The following is a 15,543-nucleotide window of genomic DNA, read 5'->3' as shown; positions in this document are numbered from 1 at the left end:
TGAAATGAAATAGCTATAGTATATTGTTGAATTCCTGCAATCTAGATTTATTTATCTACTTTAAGTATTGGAATATGAATAACAGAAAGCTAAGTAAAACACTGACTTGAAAACCAGTGTATTTGGGACTGTTTTTAAATTTAAATGGTTAATATGGTGAATTTTCCTCTCTGTTACCTTCCTAAGAAAATATCTTCTACCCTTCCTTTTCTTTTTCCTCCCACCGTATCTTCCCACTGTGCAAGTCATGGTATTTCCAACTGCTACAAATTATTGAAATTCTTTAAATAATTTGCTGTCATTTCCCCCACCATATCAACAATATGTATGGTTGTACTCCCTCTCCCCCTCTCTCCCATAACTTATCTGGCATTCCTCTTTGAACTGATTCAGGAATACTCTTATCTTTCAGACAAACCCTTACTTGTGTTACCAGCTATTCTGGGCTAGTTATTGCAAAAGCTATCTTAATTGGTGTTCTAATTTGGACACTATTTTTTTTCCAATTATTTTTGTATGTTACTCAGCAAACTTAAGTGAAGAAAAAGGACACAAAAGTTGTGGCTTTTTTTTTTTGTTTGTTTAATATTGTGCCCAGGAATGGTTTGAAATAAAAATTATTGTTTACAACGTTACAGGGGGTTTCTTGTGTCTATGCACATGTGTGAGTGGTGGCCTTTTTATGTTGTTGGTTTTCTTTGCTTTTAAGTTACTTTTTGAAGAATGAAAATGCCAGCATAAGGGTACTTCTTTGTAGTTAAAAATCTGTGTTTTCGTATGTATGATCTGGTTTTGATTACATAAAGTTTTTCAAACCCATAAAATTCTGGGAACTTGAAAATTTTTCTTGGGACAGGAAAACAATTTTGCTCAGACATCTTGTCTTTTGCAAGTGTCATTAGAGATATAAATTCTTTAAATAACATGTTGTATATGACTTTAATTAACCATTCTTGCGCAGGTGAAAATGAAGCTGAGTTGTTTGGTGAACTTAACTGGAGCCTTCAGCATTGCTGGGATACACTGGTACCACGGTACCCAGGGCTACATTGAACCCAACTGCCCTTGCCTTGCTGTCTGTTACAATAATGGGAGATGCCAGATAATGAGAGATGAAAATGACTACAGTAGGTACAAAATGTGGGGTGCAAATTACTGAGCTTCTCTTGACCCAAAATGTCTACTTGTGTTGATACTCTTAATGTTTATTCTTTAAAAACTAGATCCTGTTTTGATGGACACTGGTATCAATATAGTGTGTATTCAGTGGAACCCCAATGGAAGTGTTCTGGCGGTGGCAGGCTCCCTCAAAGCAGCTTCTCAAGATAAAGATGTCAATGTTGTGCAGTTCTACACTCCCTTTGGTGAGGTAAAAATATTTGATATGTAATGTAAATGTTTAGGGTTTTTTTCTTTCTCAATTTTATTACGTTTTGCTATGGGGTCATTACTGGTGGAATTTGGATACCAAAATGTAGGTGTTTAGTGCTGTGAGGTATCCACCTGGGATATCCAGGTGGATCTGGAAACAGCACCACGTACCCTTTTAGAACAGTGGCATAGTGGCCAGCACGAAAATCCAAGTGCCTGTCAAAACACTGATGACAGGAGAAGTGTGGTGTCTAACTGTGAACAGCAGATCCCTGAGATGAGGCTTTAGAGGATAAGCAGTTTGGAGCTTAGGCACCAGTCAAGTTGTCAACATCTGTGTATTAAATCCAGAAGTACTTGTCTTTCTACACTGGCTGTGTAAGAGACCTGGACATCGCTAGATTAGAAGCTGAAAATACAGCAGTGAATTAGCTTTGATATTAAATACTTGATATTTGCTCTTTTTTATGGAATCAGTAAAACTGGCAAAAAGGCATCCTATATCATTAAGAGCAATGGCTCAGAAACCTCAGAAAAGCTAAATTTTTTCTAAACTTCTTCCTTTGGCTGTTGGGACTATTGTTTTCTAAATGTTTTTTGTCCATCCTGTCTTTTTGTAGTATATTAAATGTTTGATAGTTGAGATGACTGGTCAATATATTTTTGTTGTGCAATTTTTGCCTTGCCAGGTAATATCCCTTTCCCTCTTACTAATATACCTGAAAAATCAGTAAGTTATTTTTATGTATCAGAGTGTGATGAAGTTTGTCCCTTGTACAGAGGAAGTACTGTCCAGCTCTGAGCTGTGCTGTGAAAGGAGTTAAGATCTAACATCATCTGTGGGGGTTGCCTTAGTTGAAAGTATTTAACAGAACCAAAGATATTGGCAATAATGTTACATCTCTGGTTGCTGATGTCCTTCCGATGAACTGAAACTCGTGTTCCAGATTTTGTATTTAGTTTAAAAATAAATTATTAATGGTTTAGAATTGTTTTGTACTAGTTCTGGCACTCAGATGTGGACTTAACTTTTTTGGAAGATGGTATTTTCTGTGAATAATGTGTGAGCAGTATTTTGACTTGGTATTTGCATCTGATCAAAGGCATGAAATAGGTAAATTCGTTGGTAGCAGTTTCCATATGCACAAAGTTAAGCCATCAAAAGAAAAGTTAGATCTGAGCATAAGTATCAGTATTCTTCTCAGTAAAATGTATTTTTTAAAGCCTAAGATTATTCAAAAAAGTACAGTAAATAGTGCATAAGTTTATCTTTTATTACATATATCTATATTATTTGTAACTAAAAAGGTACCCACAAACAAGTGCTCTGTGGGACTAAGGTTACAGCTTTTGAAAACATTATTTTTGCTTCTAATTGTTTCCTTCATTCAATTTAAAATTCTTCAGCAAAATAAAGATATTTGAAAAAAGATGGAAAGCGTACCAACTGCCTTTCTTGGATTCTTTTGGAAAGGAGATAGAGAAAATTAAAATGTCCATTGCCTTAGTGAAAATTGTGTGCCTCTGCAGCTAATTAATTGCGTGCTCTTGACATAGAGTAGGGATGTTTTTATTTGTTGAATTTGTTTAGTTTTATTTAAGCTATCAGCTATAATTAAATTAAATTGTACATTAATTGACTAATACACTTACTGTGTCAGTGAAATTTCTGAGGCATGTCAGGATCAGTACTACTGCGATGTTTTAATTGCGACTGAAATCATAAAGGTGATCCAAATTACCAACCAAACAGAATAATGTTTATACTGTCCTTCTCTATCTGTTTATTTCTGCAAGCTTGAACTATCACCAAGTCCTGTTCTTTCTTTCTCTCTGGAAAAATACAACACAAATGAAAAAATGACAAACCAAACCTGAGGTGAAAGAACACATTATGCTGTACACCTCAAATATCTCTCTTTCTTTGCATATATATTGCAATGTGAGAATTGTTCTGGGGTAAAGAATATTTATAGAGTTTTTTTATCAACTATCAAAACTGTCATTTATGTATTTTAGAGTGGCTTTCCTTTGATAAATTCAAATGTTTTTCTTTCCTTGTTCTAACCAAGCACTTACGTACACTGAAAGTTCCTGGCAAACATATATCTTCCCTGGCCTGGGAGGGAGGTGGACTGAAAATTGCACTGACGGTTGATCATTACATATATTTTGCAAACATTCGTCCACATTACAAGGTATGTAGTAATGTGACAATTATATTAATATTTCCTGTTACTTATTCTCTTTCTGATCAGGTTGAAAAAGTAGCTTGCTCTAATATATATATATATATGTGTGTGTATATATGTGTATATATATGAAATTAGTGCTTAACTTACGATTGCAGCTTGATCACCACTACTGACTAGAAGTTTTAGTGGAATGTGAGGATGTGTCTTGGTGATGGTGACTTAGCCATTGCCTTTGCAATGCATTTGGAGTTTCATTTTCACAAAAAGGAAACAGAACTGGACATTAGGATGTCATTAGGTAAAGCTCCTCTGTTTTCACTGCTGTGTGGTTAAGTAGGTTGGGTTGAGTCATACGATTGGAATTGTTTGAGTCTTATTTTATTGTCTTTTTTTTTACTGGTGAATTATTCATTTGAGCCAGGAAAGTTGAGTAGACACCCAAACAATAGGAATGAATGCAACCTGATAGATGTATTTCCTGCTTACATTTCAGTTCCCAATATACTTCTTACAAGTATGTATTCATCTAATTCTAAAAAATGTTTTATCTTGTTTACCACCTGAGTTTTTTCATTTGGTGTTTTCTTATTTTTTTTAGGATTTAAATCTATTTCACTTAAATTTACAGTTTAATAAATAATAGCAATTACTGTCCAGTATAGTGTATTGTATACTTTTTTTTCATGGCACAGGATATGTTTTTTAATCATTGGTGTGTAGCCACTGTAATTAAAGAGAGGGTGAGTGCAATGTGAGGAACATCCTGCAGCTATACTGAAATGTATTCTTCCACCTGGTTGTGAAAAACCATTGGTCAGGGAGTTGTAAACACGAATCTACTAGGAAGCAATTTCATATAGTTTGTTGTAAATCTTCTGGAAGAGACTTTGGAAATCTGAGCTGGAAATTAGTCTTGCAGGAAAGGCTACCTAATGTTTATTCTGGGAAATGTGCAACAGCTGGAATACAGGCTTCTTGCTTTTTCTTAAACTCATCAGTATCTAGGAGACCATGTGTATTTCAAGATCTGGCACAGTTTGCAAATTAATAATACTTTGAAACTTCAGTTTTAGAAATGGCATGTAAGCTCATTTTTCTATTTTGCATGGTTGAAAAGGAAAGAGATATGTTCAAATTAATTTATTTCTGCAGCAAATAAACTCTTAATATGTTGGTAGTGTACTCTATTTCAGTGTTAAATATTTTTATGGTGAGTGATACATATTTTCCTTCAATAAATATTTCTGCTGTGTTTTGATAATATAAGTAACTCCCTTTTAGGAACTATGTATTCTAAAATGTGACAGTCATTAAATGGGAGTGATTTAAAACTGTAATTATCTTAGGCTGGATTGGAATTAATGACCTGGAGATGAAGAGTTAATATCACATTACCAATCTACTAAATAATCCGTTTTCCTCTATTTTTCAATAAGGAATAATAAGAGAAAGGTGATTTTAAATTAATATGACAGTAAAAACTATGAATTGACCTGATGTTTTTTGTAAACTATTCATAATTTTCATGCAGCTGTAATACTAATTTATAGTCTGCAGGTCTATTTTAGAAGTTCTTCTGTTGGTGCTGTAGTTTATCATCTTGGTTTCATTTCCTGAGGACTGTGGGAAACTCTTGCCAACAGTAAAAACCTTTCTCTTTCTAGTAGATGCTGATGCAGAGAATTTTATTAATTTTTCTACAATTGCATCATCATCTTTAAGTGTTTTTCTTTATGTCTCATTTATTTGACAGCTTCACCTCCTTTCTGAGGTATTTTCTGATTCTACTGTAATAGAAAGGATCTTCATTATTAAATTCAGTGCTTTAAATCAAATGCAATAAAATACATCCTCATGTATATTTTGTTTCTTTTGCCTTTTTGCCTTTTCTCCTACTTGTTGCAGGATTTATTACATTGTTCTAGGAGTCAGGGAGGGGTTTTCATGGTACTAATATGGAAGGGTGGTATGAGTTATTACAGCACTCCTATATAATTGCTTATTTTTGTCTGCTTCTGGAATTGCACTGTTTACAGTATTTATTATATTTCCATTCAGAAATTAACTTTGGGTTTCCAGAATAGAGTCACAAAGCAAGTATTTTCATGGCAAAAACCATCATCACAGTGGGTATTTCTGAATACCTGCTGAACTATATAAATATACCTATATTCCTGCTGAACAAGGAAGAAACAAGACAAAGTGAGATCTTGTCACATTTTAAGGTTGATCCTTCAGTTCTGAAATTATGCTGTGATAGAAAAGCTTTTCCCAGTTAAGTATTATTCCAATGTCTTATTATGTGAGCTGTGTTCTCATAATAAGTTAGTTTGTCACTTGAAAGGTAAGAAATATTGAATAGGAATTGTGTAAATGAAATAAATGCTTTCTTTCATGGCTGGGACAATTCATTATTGAATTCTTACAATTTCTGATTGGTTTTATCAACATTGTCTTTCTTGGCAGTGGGGTTACTGCTCCAACACCGTTGTTTATGCCTATACCCGAGCGGATCGCCCAGAGTGCTGTGTAGTCTTCTGGGACACAAAAAACAATGAGAAATATGTGAAATATGTCAAGAGCCTTATTTCCATAACAACTTACGGGGACTTCTGTGTTTTAGCAACTAAAGCAGATGAAAATCAGCCTCAGGTAAAATCTGTCTTAATTTTCACTTGAAATGCTCTGTTCCACATGTCAGTTCTTTACAGCTGGAATGAGATGAACTTTAAAAGTTTAAGAAGCTGCCTTAGAGTTGTCATTTGACAGAATGGCTCAGTGTTTAAAAACACAGAATCCCAACAAACAACAAAGTAGCTGATAAACTGCATCTACAGAACAACTCCTTGTAGCCATCAGTAACCTAATAAAATCTGCAGCCTTCCAGATTAATGTTTCTTTAGAAATATTTGGAATAGTTCTGCAGAGACAAGGTAAAAGCATCAGAATAGTAATGAATATTTTATCAGTGAGAAATGGAAAAAAAGGGATAATTTTTTAGGTGATATAAATTACATTTTACTGCAAACTGCTTTGTTTATTATTTTTTTTTATATGTAATTATAATTAATAAATGTATCCTTTGGTTAATGAATATTCAGTTAGTATGATACTGTTACATGATTTTTCTTGTGTAATCACTTCAGAATTATTTTCTGTATCGCATATATTGCTTACAAAGGAGGAGCATGAGACAGAGTCGTTTGGTGCCATGGTAAAAAACCCCAAGCATGCTTTAGTGCTGCTTTGCTTCATTGTGCTATAAATGGTATACTGTCATATGGACCTAAAACATATGTGGCCATAAACATTTGGTGAAGTTGAGTGCAATAAAATAATTCTTTTCTGAATTGTAATTTTAAAGGCGGAAACAAGCAGTAGAGAGACTTAGTGTGACTCTATTGAGCATAAATAAGAGATTTAATTTTAGCACCTGAAAATTACATAGAGTAAGGACCTTTCATTTGTTTTGAAATGGCTCCAGTGTAATTATTAACACTGTGAGTTGCCAGGTTTTAGGAAATGAAGCACATAGGCTTATGGGTAGCAGTTCTTTAGAGTTGTTGTCTGAAAAACTGATTTGGTTTACAAGAGATTTTGGTGATTAGAATTGTTATTTCAAAATGGTAGAATTTACAGCAATAGGAAAAAAAAATAGCTAATGGGGAAAAAAAAGAAAAATACTTAATTTCTGCAAGACCTGTTTAAAGATATTGCAAGCAGATGTGTCCGTAAGTTAAGAAGGACTTCATGTTGATACCCCTCACAAGGCTGGATAAATCAGACAATGGAAACTCCCTTCCTGGCACCACCATGTGTGGGTCATACAGCCTGTCTTGGATACTGTTACTCCATTACTCCTTAACAGGCTCCGATATGCTGACTTGGAGTCTCAGAGATGACTAGAAAAGGGCATAAAAGAGATATTTATTGTAGACTGAATGTGGGGATAATTTACTGGAGAAGAATGAATGTAAACATAATGGAAATAAAAACTAGAGAGTTAAAACAGCCATGCGTATTTTCCTACAAAGGCAGAGGCACAACATATTTTTTTTTAAATAGAAATTTGAGAATGCTGCTGGAAAGTTTAACTCATGAACAAAGAAATAAAAATACTGTTTTTGTGACGTGCTTATTGGTGGCCAAACCAGGAAAAAAATTAATGAAAAGAAATCCATGTTCAGCTCTTTTTCTTTGAAAGAATGAAGTTCATGTGATAGATGAAAAGCTAAATTGAGCTGCTCTCATGTGATGAATAAGATATCAAGCTATCAGTTTAAAAGGGTGGCTGTATGGTTACTGTAGTCTGCTACCACAATTACATGGATTGTTCAGGAGGTGAAAGAGCCATGAAAAACTAATTATCTTTCATTTCCTGGAGAGTCAGGGTAACGGCTCTCAGGTAATTCACATTTTGGTAGCCCTGAATATATTATTTATTTTATTTTAAGTTTAAATACTTGACAGTAAAAGTTGCTCCTTAATTTCCACATTTCTCATTCAAGGCATTTCCCTATGCAATAATCATTAAGATATTTAATCCTTGATTTAGATCTGGATGAATAAATACATAAAGTACAACAATGAAACATTGGTGTCTAGTGAATTGTTATGTATTTGCATCTTCCTGAATTTAACAGCCCAATCTCTGAGCTATTAAAGCCTTCCTGAGTGAGATTTTAAGGGCAAAACTTAAAAAAAAAAACCCTCCACTTCTGTAGTATACTGTATACTGTAGTATACTTGGGATACTGCAGGGCAGAGGGAGAGCCTTATTGACAATTCCCCCTACACTGTTACCATCTTGGAGGTTCAAGGAGATCTGCAAAGGACAGAACAAAGATCCTAACAGCTGGGTGTTTTTTAGATTATCTTTTGCATGAGCAGTTGATGCAGGTCAAGTCCCTGAGTCAGTGGTGTATCGTGCCTGTAAACACAGTGCAGTGTGTGCCTCACACAGCAGCAGGGGAGACGCTGCCTATCTTGCCCATGTGTTGTCTGTGGACATACTGGTGGTACCTCCTACTTGTTGGATCTTGTCTGGTGGATTTGCTCCCATGCATAAAACAGCTGGTTACTTGCTTATTCTTAATTTATAGTGCTAATTGGCAAATAGCTCATTACTTTCATGCTAATGCTGCTTTATTTTTGCTGCAGTTGTGGTCTCTGTGTTTGCTGTTGCTGATGAGCATTAGAATGTGTGGTGTGGGTTATGAGATGCACCTTCACAAAAAACCGTGTACAGCCTACTGATCTACCAAAAATGTCGTAGTAATGACCCTTGCTTTTATTTCCATACAGTATGTGCTGGTTCTCTGCAACTCTATTGGCACACCCCTGGACCCAAAATATATTGATATTGGTAAGCAACTTGGTCTTATTTTGTAATTTGTGCTGGAACTGACCTGTTAGTTATCTGTTAATAAAGATAATGGCTTATCACACCAGTAACATTTCTTGTCAAATTGGCTGAACTGATTCTTCACATTAATGCAAACTATGGATAACAGAATTTTTAAAAATTGCTACTTTCCCTCCTTTCCCTCCTTTCCCTCCTTTCCCTCCTTTCCCTCCTTTCCCTCCTTTCCCCCCTTTCCCCCTTTTCCCCCCTTTCCCCCCTTCCCCCCCTTTCCCCCCTTTCCCCCCTTTTTCCCCCCTTCCCCACCTTTCCCCCCTTTCCCCCCTTTCCCCCCTTTCCCCCCTTTCCCTTCTTATGGATGTCTTTTGGCAATTCAGATTTTCCTTCACAACAGTGGTAATTCAACTTCTTTTTAGGAAAATGTACTTTGAAAAGGGTGCAGTTGTATCAGAGGAATTGAAATAATTTGATTTTGACCTTCATTTTAAAATAACTCGTTGCTGCTTCCCAAATAATTTAAGCATCAATTTCTTGTGTTTCAGTGTTGATAATATCTTTTCCTTATCTTCCTCACAATTGTTTTATCTAAGTAGTTTCAGATTATAAATTAAAATGCAATTAAAAAACATCAGTGGATTATAACACAAGTATAAACACCCCCAAATTCTAACTAGCACTGAATCCAGGCTTTTCCTACTGCTTGTTTGCTGCAGGTGTGGTACAGAACATTGCCAAGTAATTGCTAGCCACTATTTTCTGTGATTTTTGCTTGAGAATAAAGAGAATTTATTATTTTCCCTTTAAACAGATGAGGGAACTGTAGAAAAAATGACAAATTAATCAGTTTTTTGACTAATGAATCCACTTTTATTTGTTCTGGTTTTTGCTTTATTTTTGGTTTGTTACCCAAATGGATCTGAGTTTGGATTCAGAGTAGATGTTGTGAACCCTGTTTGCAGTTTTCTTTTTGAACCTTGATTCTTTGATTAACTCTCCTGTTTTGTCGAAAGACTAAATAACTTGTCCTCTATATGTTTAAATTTATAAATTAGATTTTCTTATTTGCTTTTGAATGAGAGGGAAGACTATTAGGGCAAGAAACCTCATTAATTTTTTTTAATGTAAATTGCCTTCTAGAGCCATCATTTTATCCTCTCTGCAAAAAGAAACTTTTCTAGCTAAATTAGTCTCAGTAGAGAAGTTAGTTTTAAGTCATAGTGCTAATACTTGACAATATTAAACAGAAAACAGCCATTCTCTGTGATAAAATTGACGGGTAAAGTGTCTAGCAAAATTTTGGTAAGATAGAAATTATGAGAAAAGTAAGGTGAAGAACTAGTGAATAAGGAAGTAACAGAAGAATATAGGTGGGAAAAAAATCAACCAAAAACTTCATGATCTCAAATAACTGAGATCAAAAATTATTTTCCTCAATCGGTGCTTCTAAATGGTTTTATTCTTCATTATATATTAACTAAGTTGTAAGTATCATTTTCTCATGTTCAGTTTTTCATTGATAGCAGGAGGAAATCAGCTGTGAGTCATACACATATTTTGAAATTCATGCCCCATATTGTAGATTATATATTCATATATTGCAGATGATATATTCATTATTAAATTGAAGAGTATGCTCTGATGAATGAATTTGACTACATTGTCCTATGGGATGTTTATGAAAATTGTGGTAGTTTTAGTCTTGTGATTTCTTTTTCTGTCCCTTTGATGTCCTCCTGTCACCTTTTCCAATAGGAGAGTCATATCAGACTTAAGGAACAACATATCCAAGAGGTTCAATACCAAAAATTTTACCAAGACTGGGGAAAAACATCAACAAAACAACCAAACAATGCCTGTCTTGCTAGAAAAACCAACCAAAACCCAAAACAGAACACCTAACACCAAAACAGAATCCAATGAAATAAGGTGATGGGTGGTAGTCTACACTGTATGTGCCCACTGGTTTCCTGGACTTGGCAGGCAGGATTAGGGTGGTGGGAAAAGGGTTCAGGGACTTAGAGGGAGTAGTTCTCCTTTCTGCAACTGATATCTAAAATAAGTTGAGTGAATCATTCATTTAGGGGGTCTTTTTGCTCTCCACTGGGTATGAAGAAGCCCAGCAGCCAGCTCATCTCTGTCAGAGATGTCTAAAATTAGGTGAGATGAATCCCACTCACTGTTAAAATTAACTTTGCATGTACACCTCTAACTCTTCATTTAAACTCTTTGCTTTGCATTTTGCTAGTGTTCTGTTTATTTGAACTTTCTGGACCTATCTGTGAAAGTTTTATTTGCATTATAAACAAAGGTTTCTTTATGATTCCACCAGTATGACCTATCTCCTACAGCTGCCTGTACACAAGAAAGTAATCATTTTCAGTAACTGGGAACACTTAAAAAGAAAAGCTAAATTTAATTGAAAATTAATTGAAAAACGCTGTTGTTATTCCTTCTGTACTTGAATTGTGCTGGAGAGATTAAACAATTTCTTCCTTTAGCATAACTTAGCTTTCTGCTGCTGTTCCCTCCAGGACTGGAGGACCAGTTTAGTACATAGATTTGCAGTGCTCTTTCCTAGAGTGAGTTCACTTGTGAAAATGCTAGGCATTGTAGCTTTCAGCCTCATAGGTGGATAAATACCAGAGGTTAGGAATATTTACATTTTTGAGTCCTAAATATTTCTGTAGCCTCAGTAGTTAAAACATTTCAAGCGAGTCTTTCATTACTGTATGGTAAACACAGCCAAAGATTCAACCTTTTCTTTAAAAAATATATACCTCCTGTAAGATTCCTTTAAAGTTTGCTTTCCAAACTTGCAGATGAGATTGAAGGTAAAAGTGAAAAGCAAATGTCTATAAATGCAACTCTTGGAATACATTGTGCTGGTTTCATCATAGTTACTTTCCTCTTTTTGTAGCATTTGAAAATGCAACTTTATAGAACAACTAGAGATATTTGCAGCAGAAGGTCAGTTGGTGTGAGAGGCTGACAGCTGTACATAGTCAAGGTCCTATTGTACAGTATATAATGTTTATCACAGCTGGAGCTTCTTGGCAGTAGGAAGTGTAATTGTTCCTGTTTGACAGCATACTGAACTTAAGCAGCTGTCTGGCCTTGCAAAAGTCAATAGAGAGAAGACCCTGTAAAACCTTAAGGGCAGAAGACCTTTCTGAAAGTTCTAAGATTCCAGTTAATACATGATTTCTAACAGAATCATTGTCCTTTTCTTCTGTTTATAAATGAGGAAAGTCAGCATGGAATCAATTATCTGGTGAGAGTCATTATTAATAGTTTAAGAAATAAGCAGTTAAAAAGTAAAATTAACTTATTTCTTACTCAAGATAATTGGATGGGTGTTACTGACTTATGAAAAATTATCTATTATCTGCTTGTAAAATTCTTTTTTTCCCCTCTTCTTTCTACTAATACAAATTTTCAGGTTATTTTCTTTTAGTAAGCTAATAACTTGTTGCATAAAGTTCTGTCCATAAAAAGTTAGATAATTTTTTGTTTTGAACTCTTGTACTTGTTTCAGATTTCTAAGTGCCATCTTTCAGAGTGGCTTAAATACACTTAGGTTGTTACATTATTTGATTTTCATAAATGCTGGTGAAAAATCATTTCTTATGTTGTAGAATGTCCTGAACAGACCACTTGGTATCTGTGTGTTCCTGCCTTTTCTTGAGTGCTCTTCACTACCATGAGTCTAAACTATATTTTTTGACTGGCTGTAATTACTGCAAATTGAACAGACACTATCTGTGGTTTCTAGCACACTGCCCCTTGTTGGAACAAGAATCACCAGGAGCTCTACTGAGCACAAAGAGTTTACTCCTCCTTGAGATTTAGGTGCCTTGAAGGCCTCTTGGGCAAAGCTTCTTGGACTTTGTCCTGGTAGGAGATGGATAGTGGAGAAGAGACTGCTCATATAGGGGTGCTAAGTAGCTGACAGAGCATTTAAATAATGAATCTGAGAATGTGTGTTAAGACACAATTTGTCTGAATGTCAGTTTGTAATATTTTATAATACCATTTCAACAAAGTGCTATTAATCTCCTAATGACAAAGTAATTGTGACATTATGCAATGTTTGATTCACCCTCAGGAGATGTAAATCTTATGTTGTTGGGCTCTAAGCCAATAGCTCAAGTAAGGTTCAAAAAAAGAAGTGCTTATTTACTTTATTCTGTTGAATTTTTAATTATGTCATTAGCTTTCTAATGCTTGTCTCTGTTAATGATGGCAATAAAGAATTAATCAGTCATTATCTGATGAAGGGCCATCACTTCAGCTTTCTTTAGACATTGATGAGTGGTTACACTTCCAGCTGTTCCTCATACTGCTTTTTATTTTGTCCAAAGACATTTTGCTTCCCCTGCTTCCTGTGCCTTGTGTTTTAGGTCCTTCACAATAGCTTGTGTTTGCTAGCCCATAAATTACTCCTTTCTTCATTGTCTAATATTACTGCATTCCATCCTACTCTGGTACAAAAATTAACCAACACAGTGTCTTCTGTGCTTGTTTTACATGCTCACAGGCTTTCTGTCAAAGTCCTTTGATGAATAACTGAATATAAACTACAGGAGGTTAAATATCTTGTTATATAATATCTTTTTAATGGAAACACAGCAGATGGTATCTGCTAAGAAAAGGTCACTCAGGCTGGATTATATCATCTTCTTACATGTGCTTAGGAGCACTGACATAGTGAAGTGTCATCTTTCAAGCGTGTGTTAGTGAAATTAATACAACAGCCTGACCAACATACAGGTGGATTAAAGGCAGAGCTGGAGTCATGCCCAGGTGTCTTGCCTCCCTCCTGATGCCTTAACAGGGATGACTGAACTATATGTGAAAAGCACTTGAATTGCTGTTACTTAGTTGATCCTTTTTAATGTAAATTGTAATGGATTTTGACTATTTATGTTGCGTAAGCTGTGGCTGTTCATGAGTTGTCCCACATGTCCCAACATGTTCAGTTGTCCCTGCTGTTGCCTGACATTTTCTTTCATTTGTGAGCCAACGCTTGTAGAGATACTTGAATCAAGCTCTAAAATTAGGTAGATTTATTGATTAGACTAAGTTCATTCCAGTTTCTCAGGAACAGCCTGTAACAGGCTTGTATGAAAACAACACTTTAGTATTGTGTCTGTCTGTCAGATTGCTTCCCTTCCATCAGATTTAGGTGGGATTACTTGTCTTTCTTGTTTGTGTATCCTATCTCATAGACTAGAAAGTGTCTCAGCCTTTTCATGTGGTGGAGTAATGTAGTCATGCATTAAGTTTGATTTCTGTCTATATTTTTACAAGAAGATTAGACACTGAAGCAGGTGTTTTCTAACATCATTGAAGTGAGATGGAGTGTGTGTGGATGAAATGCAGACATTGTAGAAGGTTATTTGAGATTCCTGGGTATATATGCTTCAGGGAGGAGGCTTTATGAAGGAATAGTGAAGAGAAATGAGGTGAGGAGAGAAAAGAGGGCCAGAAAGAATTTAAAGGACAGTTGTTTTACATGTTGGAATTGCTTTGATGGGGACAGTTTGTTTAGTCCTTTTCAATATTTGATCAGCACCTGAAAAGTAAAGCACCTGTTTAAATGTTTTCCCCATATATTTTCAGTGTCTGAAAATTGAGTATTAAGACATTAATATTGAAGTTGGGTATCTGCAAAATCAGCAAAATTCAACAGTCTAAGAAGTTTACATATTAAGCATGAGAAGCTGCTGTGCAGTGGAAATTCTGAGCGGAGTATCCAAATCTCTCACCTCCTTCAGACTTCAGGTGCTTTCGTTTCTGTCTGCTTAATAGTCAGGTTTTGTGAAGGGCACTGATGCTCAGGTGAGCAGCACCTGCTGGTAAATCAATGCTGCTAATAAGATGGTATTTCCCTACACTAAAGGAGACTTAAGTAGTTAAACCAGCTGCCTGGAAAGGGATTCTACATCTTCCTCAGCCTGAAGGGATTCAAATGAGCACATTGTCTTTCCTAGGAAATGACAAATCTCATTCTTTCCTTCTCTGCCGAGCAACAGCCAAAACTTGGGGAGGCTGGGACATCTTCTCTTACGTTGAATTTATGGTGTTACGCAGTCAAGAAGGAAAATATTTTAGGAGCAGAATATAGCCCAGTGTGGAAGGCTCTGAGGTGAGAAGGTGGAATGGAATACTTTCAGTTGGAGGGGACTGACAAGGATCAGCCAGTCAGTCTCCAGGACTGACCAAAAGCAAGTTGCTAAGGGCATTGTCCAAATGCCTCTTAAATACTGACAGGCTTGGGGCACTGACCACCTCTCCAGGATGCTGTTCCAGTGTGCGTCTATCCCCTCTGTAAAGAAATGTTTCATAATGTCCAGTCCAGACTTGGATTTGAGTTTCTTTTTGCACAGATTTTTCTGGTTTTGATTTCTTGTTCAATGACTGACCAATATAAAATGCTAAAGCAGTTCTAGAGAAAATGCCATGTGTACTACTTTTATGCAATTGTTGAAGTTATACAGGCAATTCTGTAAAAGCATCAGTTCCCACACAGAGTTGCTGCTCTTCCAGATGTGGCTTTGCATGGATCTGATCCTGATGATTGTGTCTGTGTGCTGCACCCTGTTTTTTCACATT

At 35.6% G+C, this 15,543-nt stretch overlaps 1 protein-coding gene across 2 annotated transcripts in view; it reads left to right on the top strand.

Moving 5' to 3' along the window:
- Positions 1–15,543, top strand: part of WDR35 (WD repeat domain 35) — a 41,967-nt gene that overhangs the window by 5,297 nt on the left and 21,127 nt on the right. The window contains exons 7-12 of one of the 2 annotated variants that reach the window (XM_088053541.1): positions 962–1,127; positions 1,224–1,369; positions 3,444–3,569; positions 6,033–6,218; positions 6,748–6,780; positions 8,871–8,931. In XM_088053541.1, the coding sequence (XP_087909667.1) occupies positions 962–1,127; positions 1,224–1,369; positions 3,444–3,569; positions 6,033–6,218; positions 6,748–6,780; positions 8,871–8,931 (718 nt within the window). The remainder of the gene's footprint in view (positions 1–961; positions 1,128–1,223; positions 1,370–3,443; positions 3,570–6,032; positions 6,219–6,747; positions 6,781–8,870; positions 8,932–15,543) is intronic. The other variant, XM_005521839.3, reaches the window with a different exon arrangement.

Source organism: Pseudopodoces humilis, chromosome 3 (assembly GCF_049639895.1).
Source record: "Pseudopodoces humilis isolate 2021_Gansu_Grassland_sample_001 chromosome 3, ASM4963989v1, whole genome shotgun sequence".
NCBI lineage: Eukaryota > Metazoa > Chordata > Aves > Passeriformes > Paridae > Pseudopodoces > Pseudopodoces humilis.
Note: the sequence above shows the minus strand (reverse complement) of the source record. Positions and strands in the feature narration are given on the sequence as shown.